The 16515-nt window shown below is 46.7% G+C and overlaps 1 protein-coding gene across 2 annotated transcripts in view; it reads right to left on the bottom strand.

Moving 5' to 3' along the window:
• The window catches only part of LOC124131873 (golgin subfamily A member 5-like), a 40833-nt gene that overhangs the window by 9678 nt on the left and 14640 nt on the right, over positions 1-16515 (bottom strand). Inside the window, exons 5-12 of one of the 2 annotated variants that reach the window (XM_046495376.2) lie at positions 13776-13899; positions 11972-12068; positions 11138-11244; positions 10710-10877; positions 3295-3423; positions 2896-2994; positions 2129-2278; positions 1191-1272 (exon numbers count right to left, since the gene is read on the bottom strand). In XM_046495376.2, coding sequence (XP_046351332.1) covers positions 1191-1272; positions 2129-2278; positions 2896-2994; positions 3295-3423; positions 10710-10877; positions 11138-11244; positions 11972-12068; positions 13776-13899 — 956 coding nt within the window. The remainder of the gene's footprint in view (positions 1-1190; positions 1273-2128; positions 2279-2895; positions 2995-3294; positions 3424-10709; positions 10878-11137; positions 11245-11971; positions 12069-13775; positions 13900-16515) is intronic. The other variant, XM_046495377.2, reaches the window with a different exon arrangement.

The following is a 16515-nucleotide window of genomic DNA, read 5'->3' as shown; positions in this document are numbered from 1 at the left end:
AGAGGGGAGATAGTCAGAATCAGAGAGGGGAGACAGAGGCAGTCAGAGAGGGGAGATAGTCAGAGTCAGAGAGGGGTGATAGAGGCAGTCAGAGAGGGGAGACAGAGGTGGAGTCAGAGAGGGGAGATAGTCAGAGTCAGAGAGGGGAGATAGTCAGAATCAGAGAGGGGAGATAGAGGCAGTCAGAGAGGGGAGATAGTCAGAGTCAGAGAGGGGAGATAGTCAGAGTCAGAGAGGGGAGATAGAGCTGGAGTCAGGGAGGGGAGATAGTCAGAGTCAGAGAGGGGAGACAGGCGGAGTCAGAGAGGGGAGATAGAGGTGGAGTCAGAGAGGGGAGATAGTCAGAGTCAGGGAGGGGAGATAGTCAGAATCAGAGAGGGGAGATAGAGGCAGTCAGAGAGGGGAGACAGGCGGAGTCAGAGAGGGTAGATAGTCAGAGTCAGAGAGGGGAGATAGTCAGTCAGAGAGGGGAGATAGAGGCAGTCAGAGAGGGGAGACAGAGGTGGAGTCAGAGAGGGGAGATAGTCAGAGTCAGAGAGGGGAGATAGTCAGAATCAGAGAGGGGAGACAGAGGCAGTCAGAGAGGGGAGACAGGCAGAGTCAGAGAGGGGAGATAGAGGCAGTCAGAGAGGGGAGACAGAGGTGGAGTCAGAGAGGGGAGATAGTCAGAATCAGAGAGGGGAGACAGAGGCAGTCAGAGAGGGGAGACAGGCAGAGTCAGAGAGGGGAGATAGAGGCAGTCAGAGAGGGGAGACAGAGGTGGAGTCAGAGAGGGGAGATAGTCAGAGTCAGAGAGGGGAGATAGTCAGAATCAGAGAGGGGAGACAGAGGCAGTCAGAGAGGGGAGACAGGCAGAGTCAGAGAGGGGAGATAGTCAGAGTCAGAGAGGGGAGACAGAGGTGGAGTCAGAGAGGGGAGATAGTCAGAATCAGAGAGGGGAGACAGAGGTGGAGTCAGAGAGGGGAGATAGTCAGAGTCAGAGAGGGGAGACAGGCAGTCAGAGAGGGGAGACAGGCAGTCAGAGAGGGGAGACAGGCAGTCAGAGAGGGGAGAGAGAGGCGGACAATCTGACAATAAACAAGTTTCCAGTGTAAAGCATGTCCAATCCCAAGCATGCAAACAAAGATGGACAACACACAGAAATGTGCTAAGTCCTCCACCGACATGCAGATAATGAAGTTCATTGTTACCTATCTTACCTTCCTCATCGTCATTGACATTGACGACGGTTGGAGTTGACCGAACACACTCCTGTATGTCCCGGTATTGTTGCTGAAAATATAGCAAAGTATAAACCACCATCCCTACATAGCGAGCATCGGGCAAACAAAACATCCACAGACAGGCCATATTGTACCCTTAGTAATGTCATCATGACAACATGAGCATCCATCTACACAAGTGGGATACGATGACAAGCATCAACCAAGTCAACCAATACTTACCCAAATCTCCACAGGGTCAACATTAAAAAAAACCACATAAACATGGTTGTGTCTGTTACACAAGATTTGGTTTGTTTGTTTGTTGTTTAACGCCACACTCAGCAATATTCCAGCTAAATGATGGCGGTCTGTAAATAATCGAGTCTGGACCAGGCAACCCAGTGATTAATATCATGAGCTTCAATCCATGCAATTGGGATCAATGACATGCATCAACCAAGTCAGCGAGCCTGACTACCCAATCATATTAGTCACCTCTTACGACAAGCATAATCGCCTTTTACAGCAAGCATGGGTTGCTGAAGACCTATTCTACTATTCTTCACAGGTCTGTTACACAAGAAAATATGGCAATGGGCAGAATGCAGATTTTTGTCCTGTCTTCAGACATTTTGGGGAACATTGATCTGTGAGACAAGTAATCAAATTGGTCCTTATGTCTATACCTTAGTTTTAACCTCACAACATTGGCATTATGTGCATGAGTAACGTTTGAAGCCGCTTTTAGCAATATTCTAGCAATATCATGATGGGGGACAAAGGTCTTCGGCGTGAAGAGCAAAGGCTCTTACCACTATGCTACCCCACTGCCCAACCTGCATTATGTCTTAAGTTTTTCACTCCATGGTGATGACATGAAAACCAGTGTGGACGTTAATCCATCAAGGGACATAACTACCAACCTCCATCCTTTCCAGCTGGAGGACCAAGGAGTTCTTCTCAGTACTGAGAGCCTCCAACATCGTCTGTTTCTGTATGAGACTGTCAGTCAGGGCTCGCACTCGTGATTCCAACTCGCTCTCAGATGAGCTGCTTATACTCTTCGTCATCAGCTGGAGAGATATGTTTGGGTCACATAGTGATGGGTTGATTATCAGGGAACTGTCATATTCAATGTTACTTATGGCAACTTAAAATTTATAGGCACTAAGTGAGGAATTTTCTGAAGGTCCATGATTCTTAAATTTGAATTAATGATTGAAGTATGCAACTTCCTGATAATTCAATGTCATGATACAATGCATCATAGATCGACCTCCACAGTACCTAGATCAAGAAGAGGCATTCTCAATCATCAGTTATCAGAGAGATATAAATATTGGATATTCATCAATAGTGACATTCTGAAAATCTCATACCTCATATCTAGGTTAATAATGGTATACAAAAGAGGATGTAACCATGGTAACACACATGCAAGATGGCCTGAGGTTCACTTGAACAATCTCTTCACGGTGAAGTGACAACTATCACATCATCAAGATGTGGACACGTTAATGGTATGTCTGCTAATGGTTTAACAAATCACTATAAAAATGAGCATTTCTGATTATCATGCAATGTTTTTATACTTACCTGACGCTACATCCATAGGACTGTGTAGCCTCAGGTAAGGTAAAAATAACAACAAAGATAACTTCTTCATGTTCTTAAAGCCCTGGATCTGTACCTGATTTCTCAGCTTCTCAATTTCTCTTTCTCTGTCACTGACTCGACTTTGGAAAGACGTCTTCTGTTTGTTGATCTCATCTATTGCATATTGAAGTTCCTGCAAATAAAAGAAAATAATATGTTAACGAAATTGGATGACTACACTAAACACAAATACCTTATTACTTCAACAAAATGCGAAATGTGACTTAGATTTATCAATGAAGAACTCAAACTATTTTATTTTCAACTGTTTAATTGCTTTCTATTTGTACGTTATTTCCTTCCACTCTCCTATTTACAATAAATCAACATTTTTCCTACACATTACTACCATTCATGCAATTGTGGAAAAGTACATTGTTGAATGACAGTGCCAGACTATGGTATATTTATGACAATATGGGCACTGTGGTACCTGTTTCTGCTTGAGCAGCTCCTGCTCTGTGTCCTCCTTCCTGGTCTTCTCCTCCAGGATCTGCTCCTCCAGAGACTTGATCTGCTCACCAGCCGAGTCACTGTCCTGCTGTAGCTGGCCCTCCAGATCCTGAGAGGGAGATAGAGGCAGAGTCAGATCGGGGAGACAGAGGCGGAGTCAGAGAGGGCTGAGAAAGGTGGGGTGAGAGATGTGGGGTGAGAGAGGTGGGGAGAGAGAGGGGACAGAGGCGGAGTCAGAGAGGTGGCGTCAAGAGATCAGACAGAGATGGAGTCAGAGAGGGGAGACATAGGCGGAATCAGAGAGAGGGGACAGAGGCAGAGTCAGAGAGGTGGCGTCAAGAGATCAGACAGAGACGGAGTCAGAGAGGGGAGACATAGGCGGAATCAGAGAGAGGGGACAGAGGCAGAGTCAGAGAGGTGGCGTCAAGAGATTAGACAGAGACGGAGTCAGAGAGGGGAGACATAGGCGGAATCAGAGAGAGGGGACAGAGGTGGAGTCAGAGAGGTGGCGTCAAGAGAGGAGACAGGGTCAGAGTCAGAGAGCAGGAGTCAGAGAGGGCTGAGAGAGGTGGGGTGAGAGAGGTGGGTTGAGAGAGGTGAGACAGAGGCGGAGTCAGAGAGGGCTGAGAGAGGTGGGGTGAGAGAGGTGGGTTCAGAGAGGGGAGACAGAGGTGGAGTCAGAGAGGGGTTCAAGAGGGCGAGAGAGGCGGGGTGAGAGAGAGAAGAGAGAGAGAGAGAGAAGAGAGAGAGAGAGAGAAAGATGCTTTGTCAAAAGGGAGAACAGTGGAGTCAGAGTGGGGAGATAGAGGCAATCAGAAAAGGGTGAGAGAGGGAGATAGAGGTGGAGTCAGAGAGGGGTTAGAGAGGTCGAGTGACAGAGGGGTGAGAGAGGTGGAGTCAGAGAAGGGTTAGAGAGGTCGAGTGACAGAGGGTGAGAGAGGTGGAGTCAGAGAAGGGTTAGAGAGGTCGAGTGACAGAGGGTGAGAGAGGTGGAGTCAGAGAAGGGTTAGAGAGGTCGAGTGACAGAGGTTGAGAGAGGTGGAGTCAGAGAAGGGTTAGAGAGGTCGAGTGACAGAGGGGTGAGAGAGGTGGAGTCAGAGAAGGGTTAGAGAGGTCGAGTGACAGAGGGTGAGAGAAGTAAAGTCAGAGAGGGGTTAGAGAGATCGAGTGACAGAGGGTGAGAGAGGTGGAGTCAGAGAGGGGTTAGAGAGGTCGAGTGACAGAGGGTGAGAGGTGGAGTCAGAGAGGGGTTAGAGAGGTCGAGTGACAGAGGGGTGAGAGAGGTGGAGTCAGAGAAGGGTTAAAGAGGTCGAGTGACAGAGGGGTGAGAGAGGTGGAGTCAGAGAGGGGTTAGAGAGGTCGAGTGACAGAGGGGTGAAAGAGGTGGAGTCAGAGAAGGGTTAGAGAGGTGGAGTCAGAGAAGGGTTAGAGAGGTCGAGTGACAGAGGGGTGAGAGAGGTGGAGTCAGAGAGGGGTTAGAGAGGTCGAGTGACAGAGGGGTGAAAGAGGTGGAGTCAGAGAAGGGTTAGAGAGGTCGAGTGACAGAGGGGTGAGAGAGGTGAGTCAGAGAGGGGTTAGAGAGGTCGGGTGACAGAGGGGTGAAAGAGGTGGAGTCAGAGAAGGGTTAGAGAGATCGAGTGACAGAGGGGTGAGAGAGGTGGAGTCAGAGAGGGGTTAGAGAGGTCGAGTGACAGAGGGGTGAGAGAGGTGGAGTCAGAGAGGGGTGAGAGAGGTTGAGTGACAGAGGGGTGAGAGAGGTGGAGTCAGAGAAGGGTTAGAGAGGTCGAGTGACAGAGGGGTGAGAGAGGTGGAGTCAGAGAAGGGTTAAAGAGGTCGAGTGACAGAGGGGTGAGAGAGGTGAGTCAGAGAGGGGTTAGAGAGGTCGAGTGACAGAGGGGTGAGAGAGGTGAGTCAGAGAGGGGTTAGAGAGGTCGAGTGACAGAGGGGTGAGAGAGGTGGAGTCAGAGAAGGGTTAAAGAGGTCGAGTGACAGAGGGGTGAGAGAGGTGGAGTCAGAGAGGGGTTAGAGAGGTCGAGTGACAGAGGGGTGAAAGAGGTGGAGTCAGAGAAGGGTTAAAGAGGTCGAGTGACAGAGGGGTGAGAGAGGTGGAGTCAGAGAGGGGTTAGAGAGGTCGAGTGACAGAGGGGTGAAAGAGGTGGAGTCAGAGAAGGGTTAGAGAGGTGGAGTCAGAGAAGGGTTAGAGAGGTCGAGTGACAGAGGGGTGAGAGAGGTGGAGTCAGAGAGGGGTTAGAGAGGTCGAGTGACAGAGGGGTGAGAGAGGTGGAGTCAGAGAAGGGTTAAAGAGGTCGAGTGACAGAGGGGTGAGAGAGGTGGAGTCAGAGAGGGGTTAGAGAGGTCGAGTGACAGAGGGGTGAAAGAGGTGGAGTCAGAGAAGGGTTAGAGAGGTGGAGTCAGAGAAGGGTTAGAGAGGTCGAGTGACAGAGGGGTGAGAGAGGTGGAGTCAGAGAGGGGTTAGAGAGGTCGAGTGACAGAGGGGTGAAAGAGGTGGAGTCAGAGAAGGGTTAAAGAGGTCGAGTGACAGAGGGGTGAGAGAGGTGAGTCAGAGAGGGGTTAGAGAGGTCGGGTGACAGAGGGGTGAAAGAGGTGGAGTCAGAGAAGGGTTAGAGAGATCGAGTGACAGAGGGGTGAGAGAGGTGGAGTCAGAGAGGGGTTAGAGAGGTCGAGTGACAGAGGGGTGAGAGAGGTGGAGTCAGAGAGGGGTGAGAGAGGTTGAGTGACAGAGGGGTGAGAGAGGTGGAGTCAGAGAAGGGTTAGAGAGGTCGAGTGACAGAGGGGTGAGAGAGGTGGAGTCAGAGAAGGGTTAAAGAGGTCGAGTGACAGAGGGGTGAGAGAGGTGAGTCAGAGAGGGGTTAGAGAGGTCGAGTGACAGAGGGGTGAGAGAGGTGAGTCAGAGAGGGGTTAGAGAGGTCGAGTGACAGAGGGGTGAGAGAGGTGGAGTCAGAGAAGGGTTAAAGAGGTCGAGTGACAGAGGGGTGAGAGAGGTGAGTCAGAGAGGGGTTAGAGAGGTCGAGTGACAGAGGGGTGAAAGAGGTGGAGTCAGAGAAGGGTTAGAGAGATCGAGTGACAGAGGGGTGAGAGAGGTGGAGTCAGAGAGGGGTGAGAGAGGTTGAGTGACAGAGGGGTGAGAGAGGTGGAGTCAGAGAAGGGTTAAAGAGGTCGAGTGACAGAGGGGTGAGAGAGGTGGAGTCAGAGAAGGTCTTGAGAGGTCGAGTGACAGAGGGGTGAGAGAGGTGGAGTCAGAGAAGGGTTAGAGAGGTTGAGTGACAGAGGGGTGAGAGAGGTGGAGTCAGAGAAGGGTTAAAGAGGTCGAGTGACAGAGGGGTGAGAGAGGTGAGTCAGAGAGGGGTTAGAGAGGTCGAGTGACAGAGGGGTGAGAGAGGTGAGTCAGAGAGGGGTTAGAGAGGTCGAGTGACAGAGGGGTGAGAGAGGTGGAGTCAGAGAAGGGTTAAAGAGGTCGAGTGACAGAGGGGTGAGAGAGGTGGAGTCAGAGAGGGGTTAGAGAGGTCGAGTGACAGAGGGGTGAAAGAGGTGGAGTCAGAGAAGGGTTAAAGAGGTCGAGTGACAGAGGGGTGAGAGAGGTGGAGTCAGAGAGGGGTTAGAGAGGTCGAGTGACAGAGGGGTGAAAGAGGTGGAGTCAGAGAAGGGTTAGAGAGGTGGAGTCAGAGAAGGGTTAGAGAGGTCGAGTGACAGAGGGGTGAGAGAGGTGGAGTCAGAGAGGGGTTAGAGAGGTCGAGTGACAGAGGGGTGAAAGAGGTGGAGTCAGAGAAGGGTTAAAGAGGTCGAGTGACAGAGGGGTGAGAGAGGTGAGTCAGAGAGGGGTTAGAGAGGTCGAGTGACAGAGGGGTGAAAGAGGTGGAGTCAGAGAAGGGTTAGAGAGATCGAGTGACAGAGGGGTGAGAGAGGTGGAGTCAGAGAGGGGTTAGAGAGGTCGAGTGACAGAGGGGTGAAAGAGGTGGAGTCAGAGAAGGGTTAAAGAGGTCGAGTGACAGAGGGGTGAGAGAGGTGAGTCAGAGAGGGGTTAGAGAGGTCGAGTGACAGAGGGGTGAAAGAGGTGGAGTCAGAGAAGGGTTAGAGAGATCGAGTGACAGAGGGGTGAAAGAGGTGGAGTCAGAGAAGGGTTAGAGAGATCGAGTGACAGAGGGGTGAGAGAGGTGGAGTCAGAGAGGGGTTAGAGAGGTCGAGTGACAGAGGGGTGAGAGAGGTGGAGTCAGAGAGGGGTGAGAGAGGTTGAGTGACAGAGGGGTGAGAGAGGTGGAGTCAGAGAAGGGTTAGAGAGGTCGAGTGACAGAGGGGTGAGAGAGGTGGAGTCAGAGAAGGGTTAAAGAGGTCGAGTGACAGAGGGGTGAGAGAGGTGAGTCAGAGAGGGGTTAGAGAGGTCGAGTGACAGAGGGGTGAGAGAGGTGAGTCAGAGAGGGGTTAGAGAGGTCGAGTGACAGAGGGGTGAGAGAGGTGGAGTCAGAGAAGGGTTAAAGAGGTCGAGTGACAGAGGGGTGAGAGAGGTGGAGTCAGAGAGGGGTTAGAGAGGTCGAGTGACAGAGGGGTGAAAGAGGTGGAGTCAGAGAAGGGTTAAAGAGGTCGAGTGACAGAGGGGTGAGAGAGGTGGAGTCAGAGAGGGGTTAGAGAGGTCGAGTGACAGAGGGGTGAAAGAGGTGGAGTCAGAGAAGGGTTAGAGAGGTGGAGTCAGAGAAGGGTTAGAGAGGTCGAGTGACAGAGGGGTGAGAGAGGTGGAGTCAGAGAGGGGTTAGAGAGGTCGAGTGACAGAGGGGTGAGAGAGGTGGAGTCAGAGAAGGGTTAAAGAGGTCGAGTGACAGAGGGGTGAGAGAGGTGGAGTCAGAGAGGGGTTAGAGAGGTCGAGTGACAGAGGGGTGAAAGAGGTGGAGTCAGAGAAGGGTTAGAGAGGTGGAGTCAGAGAAGGGTTAGAGAGGTCGAGTGACAGAGGGGTGAGAGAGGTGGAGTCAGAGAGGGGTTAGAGAGGTCGAGTGACAGAGGGGTGAGAGAGGTGGAGTCAGAGAAGGGTTAGAGAGGTCGAGTGACAGAGGGGTGAAAGAGGTGGAGTCAGAGAAGGGTTAGAGAGATCGAGTGACAGAGGGGTGAGAGAGGTGGAGTCAGAGAGGGGTTAGAGAGGTCGAGTGACAGAGGGGTGAGAGAGGTGGAGTCAGAGAGGGGTGAGAGAGGTTGAGTGACAGAGGGGTGAGAGAGGTGGAGTCAGAGAAGGGTTAGAGAGGTCGAGTGACAGAGGGGTGAGAGAGGTGGAGTCAGAGAAGGGTTAAAGAGGTCGAGTGACAGAGGGGTGAGAGAGGTGAGTCAGAGAGGGGTTAGAGAGGTCGAGTGACAGAGGGGTGAGAGAGGTGAGTCAGAGAGGGGTTAGAGAGGTCGAGTGACAGAGGGGTGAGAGAGGTGGAGTCAGAGAAGGGTTAAAGAGGTCGAGTGACAGAGGGGTGAGAGAGGTGAGTCAGAGAGGGGTTAGAGAGGTCGAGTGACAGAGGGGTGAAAGAGGTGGAGTCAGAGAAGGGTTAGAGAGATCGAGTGACAGAGGGGTGAGAGAGGTGGAGTCAGAGAGGGGTGAGAGAGGTTGAGTGACAGAGGGGTGAGAGAGGTGGAGTCAGAGAAGGGTTAAAGAGGTCGAGTGACAGAGGGGTGAGAGAGGTGGAGTCAGAGAAGGTCTTGAGAGGTCGAGTGACAGAGGGGTGAGAGAGGTGGAGTCAGAGAAGGGTTAGAGAGGTTGAGTGACAGAGGGGTGAGAGAGGTGGAGTCAGAGAAGGGTTAAAGAGGTCGAGTGACAGAGGGGTGAGAGAGGTGAGTCAGAGAGGGGTTAGAGAGGTCGAGTGACAGAGGGGTGAGAGAGGTGAGTCAGAGAGGGGTTAGAGAGGTCGAGTGACAGAGGGGTGAGAGAGGTGGAGTCAGAGAAGGGTTAAAGAGGTCGAGTGACAGAGGGGTGAGAGAGGTGGAGTCAGAGAGGGGTTAGAAAGGTCGAGTGACAGAGGGGTGAAAGAGGTGGAGTCAGAGAAGGGTTAAAGAGGTCGAGTGACAGAGGGGTGAGAGAGGTGGAGTCAGAGAGGGGTTAGAGAGGTCGAGTGACAGAGGGGTGAAAGAGGTGGAGTCAGAGAAGGGTTAGAGAGGTGGAGTCAGAGAAGGGTTAGAGAGGTCGAGTGACAGAGGGGTGAGAGAGGTGGAGTCAGAGAGGGGTTAGAGAGGTCGAGTGACAGAGGGGTGAAAGAGGTGGAGTCAGAGAAGGGTTAAAGAGGTCGAGTGACAGAGGGGTGAGAGAGGTGAGTCAGAGAGGGGTTAGAGAGGTCGAGTGACAGAGGGGTGAAAGAGGTGGAGTCAGAGAAGGGTTAGAGAGATCGAGTGACAGAGGGGTGAGAGAGGTGGAGTCAGAGAGGGGTGAGAGAGGTTGAGTGACAGAGGGGTGAGAGAGGTGGAGTCAGAGAAGGGTTAGAGAGGTCGAGTGACAGAGGGGTGAGAGAGGTGGAGTCAGAGAAGGTCTTGAGAGGTCGAGTGACAGAGGGGTGAGAGAGGTGGAGTCAGAGAAGGGTTAGAGAGGTCGAGTGACAGAGGGGTATGAGAGGTGGAGTCAGAGAGGGGTTAGAGAGGTCGAGTGACAGGGTGAGAGAGGTGGAGTCAGAGAGGGGTTAGAGAGGTTGAATGACAGAGGGGTGAGAGAGGTGGAGTCAGAGAAGGGTTAAAGAGGTCGAGTGACAGAGGGGTGAGAGAGGTGGAGTCAGAGAGGGGTTAGAGAGGTCGAGTGACAGAGGGGTGAGAGAGGTGGAGTCAGAGAGGGGTTAGAGAGGTCGAGTGACAGAGGGGTGAGAGAGGTGGAGTCAGAGAGGGGTTAGAGAGGTCGAGTGACAGAGGGGTGAGAGAGGTGGAGTCAGAGAGGGGTTAGAGAGGTGGAGTCAGAGAGGGGTTAGAGAGGTCGAGTGACAGAGGGGTGAGAGAGGTGGAGTCAGAGAGGGGTTAGAGAGGTCGAGTGACAAAGGGGTGAGAGAGGTGGAGTCAGAGAGGGGTTAGAGAGGTGGAGTGACAGAGGGGTGACAGAGGTGGAGTCAGAGAGGGGTGAGAGAGGTCGAGTGACAGAGGGGTGAAAGAGGTGGAGTCAGGGAAGGAAATAGGGGCCAAGTCAGCAAGGGGAGAGAGAGGCAAAGTCAGCGAGGGGAGAGAGGCAGTCAGTACAAAGGTGTTAAATGTTACATGGCTCATCAGGCACTATCCCTAGAAGCTTGTGACACAGTGAATGAGGACCCAGTAAAAACAAGTTCAAATCATGATTTAGGATTGCTGAGGTTAAGACTAGTACAAACATTAGAGAGATGTGTCTAGTTTGGCAATACTGTAACCACTGACAGTATCTGGATGACTGACTGAGAGACTTACCAACATCTCAGCACGGAGATTCTCTGAGACCATCTTGGTCTGCTGCAGTTCATCCTTGAGCATGTCCTTCTCCTGTTTCACAGACTCATACTCCAGACTGGACACGCCCCCTGCGTCGCCTGTGAATCCAGAACCTTCCCGCAGGCTCGCTATCAACCTCTCCTTGCTCTGCAACATTCACAAACACTATCAAGGTATCAGCCTCTTATATTTCTTAACTGTTCTTCTGAAAGAGTGATGAAAGTGATCACTTTAAGCCACATTATACTTATAAAACATATTTCAGCACAATACAAAACAAAAGTATCACTGCTCTTGCATTCCATAAGAATGAATAAAATTGTGAGGACTGCACTTAATATGAAATACAGTCAGATGGGAAATTATCTAGAAAGAGACAAGTCGTAAAGATCTCTGAAAAAATATACCTGTAAAATTCTTGAAGCCTTCTCTTTGTAGTCAGTGAGTTCTAGCCTGGCTGAGTCAACACTGAGCTTTGCTGTCTTCAGCTGGTTGGCGATACCAGTAACTTTTCCTGCAAGCAACAACGCCAGTACAGGAACCTTCTACATAAATGTTTCCCATGATGGAAGGCCAGTGATTTTTCTAGGAAAGCACCAGTTAAAACAGAATTCTAAAACTAAGGCTTTGAAGATAACAAACATTCCTGTGCACCATTGTTGACTTTTGAACATTAGAGCCATGCTCTGAAACTCACCTGGATTTCTGGGTATTTGCAACATCAAAGAATAAATTCTCAATTAAATTAAAATACTTATTTCCAAAAAGGGGTCAAACAGTCTTTTCTAAACAATAGAACTGTTTGAAGTTCCACTGGAATTACACAAGCACTTCACAGCGATAGAGACTAGCGGTTTAAGTCCAGGACCCACTTGCACAGAGCAATCTTAGCACTTAGATGATTGTAACTCCCATACTTTAACATAGGCTTACAATAGTCTTATCGCTAAGATCGCTTTGTGCAAGTGGGTCCAGTAGTCCTTATAATGATAACATATAGCAAAATCCTTGAAAAAAATTCTACTAGTCCTTATGATACCTTAACTATTGGGCAGATTGGCAAGGACTATAGGACTAGAGCCAATTTCTAACGCTGCCATCACTGGTGCCATTCATTATTCAAACATTCATTTACTTAATCCAAAAAGTATGTTACACAGAATGTTTACAAGTGGGACGTTTTACTGATGTGACAGAATTCTAGTCATATAGCAACTAGCATGACAGTATAAACTACATACCCCTTTCCTCTGTAAGTTTCCTCTCAGCAGCTGTTAGAGCCTCCGCCATCGTCCGCTGTTCCTGTTCCAGGCGACTCTGCCTTCCAGACGCTTCTTGCTGAGAGACAGAGCCCAGCAGTGAGTGACAAGGCTTTTACCATGTTATCGCCTTTTAACAACATTGCAGACATACCACATATGGGCGACACCATCACTGGCAAATGCAATGCTTCAGGACAAGGGTTTGATATAAGTACACGCTCATTATCCTGTGACCAGTATTTGCCTTGAGCTAGTAATTTCTAAAGTCTCACATTCTATCTGGTACATTTTAATTGGAACCATATCAAAACTGGAAACACTACTTGAGCTTGTTGTTTGTTTGTTTGTTTGTTGTTTAACGCCACACTCAGCAATATTCCAGCAATAAGATGGCAGTCTGTAAATAATAGAGTCTGGACCAGACGATCCAGTGATTGACATCATGAGCACAATCCATGTAATCGGGACCGATGAACCAAGTCAGCGAGTCTGACCACCCGATCCCGTTGATCGCCTTTTACAGCAAGCATGGGTCACTACTTTAGCATTAAAGACAATAACATATAACAGTATATCTCATATTGTCTTGTAAATGGAAAACATACTATTTTGACAAGCCTTATTCAATGTTTGGTGCATATCTGTTTTAGATGTGTGATACAGCAGTAACATCTGAAGCCTTCTGGTTCATCAACATGACCAAGGCCAGACTGGACTTATTTCATTGTCTGTACAGTTCCATTACATCTCACAGTGTAAATGTCTACAGACAACTTTGCCAAGCTTTCACTAAGTCTACTTGTCCTATTTCACTTCATACTGACACAATTACTACCATCTCTACCAATAGTAAAAAACATTACTTGTAAACAATCTACCGTGAATTTGAAAAATACTTGATTCTGATTGGTGAATCAGACGATTTGACTGCTGCATCACCGTGGAAGCTATTACTTGGAGAATTGCACTTCTTTTAGTCATATACAGTCGGTATACTATATGTACAATTATAGGCAACAAAATACAAAGTTGCAGTTACTACAATATTCACTGTAAAATATTGTACATATCGTGCAGAAAACACGATAGAAACCTACAAAGAGAATGTATTTCAAGTTTTGAGGACAACAGAGAGCTTACTATTTGGCGCTTTTCTATATACGTCTCTGACGTCATATCTTTTGCATCACAATGAGTGATACGACGTCATAATAGAGACTTTGCAGACTAGAATGAAACATTTGCAAGGCTTGCTTAATTTTCCTTAAGGGTGCCAACCTCATGTTAGCTTACAAAGTTGCCATGCTACAAGCTTTCCGTGCATGTCATAAGTTGGAGTGAAGTTTTAAGGTGTAAACAAACTGCTGGAGCATACAGAGCACCATATTTTGATTAAAGGCTGTTGTTGGTGATTCCGTAAATTCTGATCGATCATCTACTCAAAACACGCTGCCTCACTTAACATGCTCAATATATTTGCTAACAACAAAGATTTGTGTTTTGTTTAGTCATGATAGAAGGGAGATAAACATACCGTGTTGTCAATGTAGAGCTAGGCTACCTGTAGATCTAACCTTGTTCAGTTCCACATTCAATTTAGCGCGGTAAAATCTACAGGTATCTGAATTGAAAACACAGTATGTTTATCTCCCAATTACCACACATTTAAACATGAGCAGGCACAATGTATTTTCATTCTCTGAACTGCTTAAAGATGAACATGAAAATACATTGGGACATAAAAAAGAATCATTAAAGAGTTGGGGGTCAGATTATGTCTCACTTGTGCATGCTTGAAGGCATCCTGCTCCCGTCGGAGGTTGGCCTCTACTTCAGAGAGCTTTTCCTTCAGAGAATCCAGAGCCTGGCTGTGCATGCCACTAGAATCAGTGTGGTCCCTAAGGATCCTGAAACCGCCAAAACATTCATAGAAATACAATACTACACACTGCATGATCATAAACAAAGTTGAATTCATTCTTAATTGAAAGACCTGCTAAACAGCCCAAGATTCATAAACTTCCTAATGCGTAACTTGTATATCCAAACTTCTGGGGCAGTGGTGAGTTTCACATATACAGTCTGTGACTCTAGCCACTAGTCCGAAGCCTGAGTCTAGAAACAGTCTGTACAGTCTAGCAAGCACAGCTATAGTAGTCCATATAACCATAAAATCTACATAAAATAATACTAAGAGCCAAGTTCAGGCTAAGAGACAAAACATTTTTGATCGTATACAGTGTCAGCAATTAACCTTTAGCCTGCTGAATTATTTTCACACTTCTTACCCCTGCCTGCTGGATTAATTTTAGCATAAGGCGCTCTAAAGAGGGTGGGTGATTTCAAACAGTTGGTGCGTCATTAAACAAGGGCCAATTGAAGAAATATTTTGCACATTTATTCCTGATAGAAAACTACACAATACTATATAAAAATATCCTGATGTTTTCAATCATACCAAGGTTAAGACCAAAGCGAACACAAAATTTGTAAATTTTCTTGAACTTACCTGAATTGCGTTATTGAAGGTGGTTTGCATTTCATGCTAGGAACCTTTTAATATCGTAACATTTGTGCAAATTGATTTCAATAATCATATCTCCGATATCTTAATTTTAATTGAGTAAAAATTCGGGTTTTATAATCGGCATATATCAGCGCGATGGTAAATTATGAACCATTTCAGTGAATTTATTATCTAAACGTTAAACAGAAAAATAACTTAATTTTCGAGGTCATCATGTCGGTTGCAGAAATACGAATATTCGGGTTAATCTGACGTGTCATGTTATAAAATTTGCAGGAAACAATTAATGACTTATAAATATTCACTAATCCTAATTTCAAGCGTTTTGGTTGAATATTTACGATATACAAAAATAAACAACCCATGTCATGATGCTAGCAGACGTCCTAAAATCAAACATGGCGCGCTTCGCCCGACCTCCGCATAACTTATTGCTATTTTAATATCAACAAAGTTTACATTGCCTTTATAAATATAACTTGGCGAAAGTTGACGATCTTCTCAATCGAAGAATGTTTTCTTCGTCATATTCCAATAAATATGACGAGAGAAAAATGAAAATAAAGATCGTGAATTCTGACAGCACTATTTCAGTAAGTGCAAAGGTCACCGGATGTGATGTCACAGACAGGGGTAGTCTGCTGATAAGCTTTCGAAACAAAACAATTACAGTAAATTTTGAAATAGTTCGCCTATCACATAGAGCAAAAATATAAGTCGATACACAGTATCAGTAATCACCACTAACATGAAATAAATATGTGACTTTGACGATATAATTCACGTATTAGTTAATCCGTTTGACCTTGCATGCTCCCGTGACCCGGAAACGGTAGACGATAAATCAACATGCCACATGCAAGTTTCTCGGTATCTTTTATTTGAACTTCTGTTGATATTTAAGAATCACCATTCAATGTTGTGAATATAAATGGGACATAATTCATATTTCTGCGATGTACACGCTGATAAGTTTCACTACAACAAGTGTATCCCACGTAATACGACTATGGATATCGTCGATCAGCAAGATCACCCTCAACAACAGGTGCGCGAAAATGGGCTTGACAAAACTTGTTTCAAAATAACATACCCACGTTGCTGAATATGATAGGGTATATATAAGCAATAAAATGCTACGTACATATTTTCGGTGTTAGTTCCAAAATTACATTTAGGATAGTTTTCCTTTCGGGAATACATTCTAGCATGATTCTAGAACAGTTACACGAAGGATTTCTAATTTTTTTCCAAAAATATGAAGACCACCATGATTGCGTATTGATGATAGATTTGTAATTGTTTAATTATTTACAGCTGTTTACAGGTTTTAAAATTTTAAGTTATATTTAATAGTTATTTTTCCCACAATGATGGTGTGTGGGGACAGTAAATATTAGTCTTTGCATCAGCACAGTGTAACTGATCAAACTTCAATTATTATCTTTAGTTTAAACATATTTATTCAACAATTATTATCTTGCACTCTGAAAATCAACTATGTGAATAAGTAACTCTCTGATGTCATCATTTTAATTTTAGTTTTCCATGAATAATGAATAAATCAGATCCTTAACATATACGTACTAAACTCATATGAACATTAATCTTGTGCATTATGTGGTTTGTTTCCAAATAAAACAATTCTGAAATATAATTTAATAGGAATTAATTTAATTTAATTACAGTAACAGTACTTGTAACAGTACATGACATTTTTGTTTGTTTAATCACAAGAACCATGGTGGCACATGAGCTGGTAAGTTTGCCATAGGTTTCTTAGACAATGCAATCTCAGTCTTCTGGTTGGAATGAAAAGAAACATGCCTGTGTACATGTTTACCCTTGCCAGATGTATTTTTTCCAGTCAGCCAACCCATTACTTTTGTTCACCTTATGTGGTCTTTTTCATACATAAAGGTACTGCTTCCAACCTGTTTTTTCTTTGTATGCAATCACAGTATCACCACCTTCTCAGCTGGTGTGTATAAAAATT

Source organism: Haliotis rufescens, unplaced genomic scaffold (assembly GCF_023055435.1).
Source record: "Haliotis rufescens isolate VD_foot unplaced genomic scaffold, xgHalRufe1.0.p SCAF_3, whole genome shotgun sequence".
NCBI classification, from domain to species: domain Eukaryota; kingdom Metazoa; phylum Mollusca; class Gastropoda; order Lepetellida; family Haliotidae; genus Haliotis; species Haliotis rufescens.
Note: the sequence above shows the minus strand (reverse complement) of the source record. Positions and strands in the feature narration are given on the sequence as shown.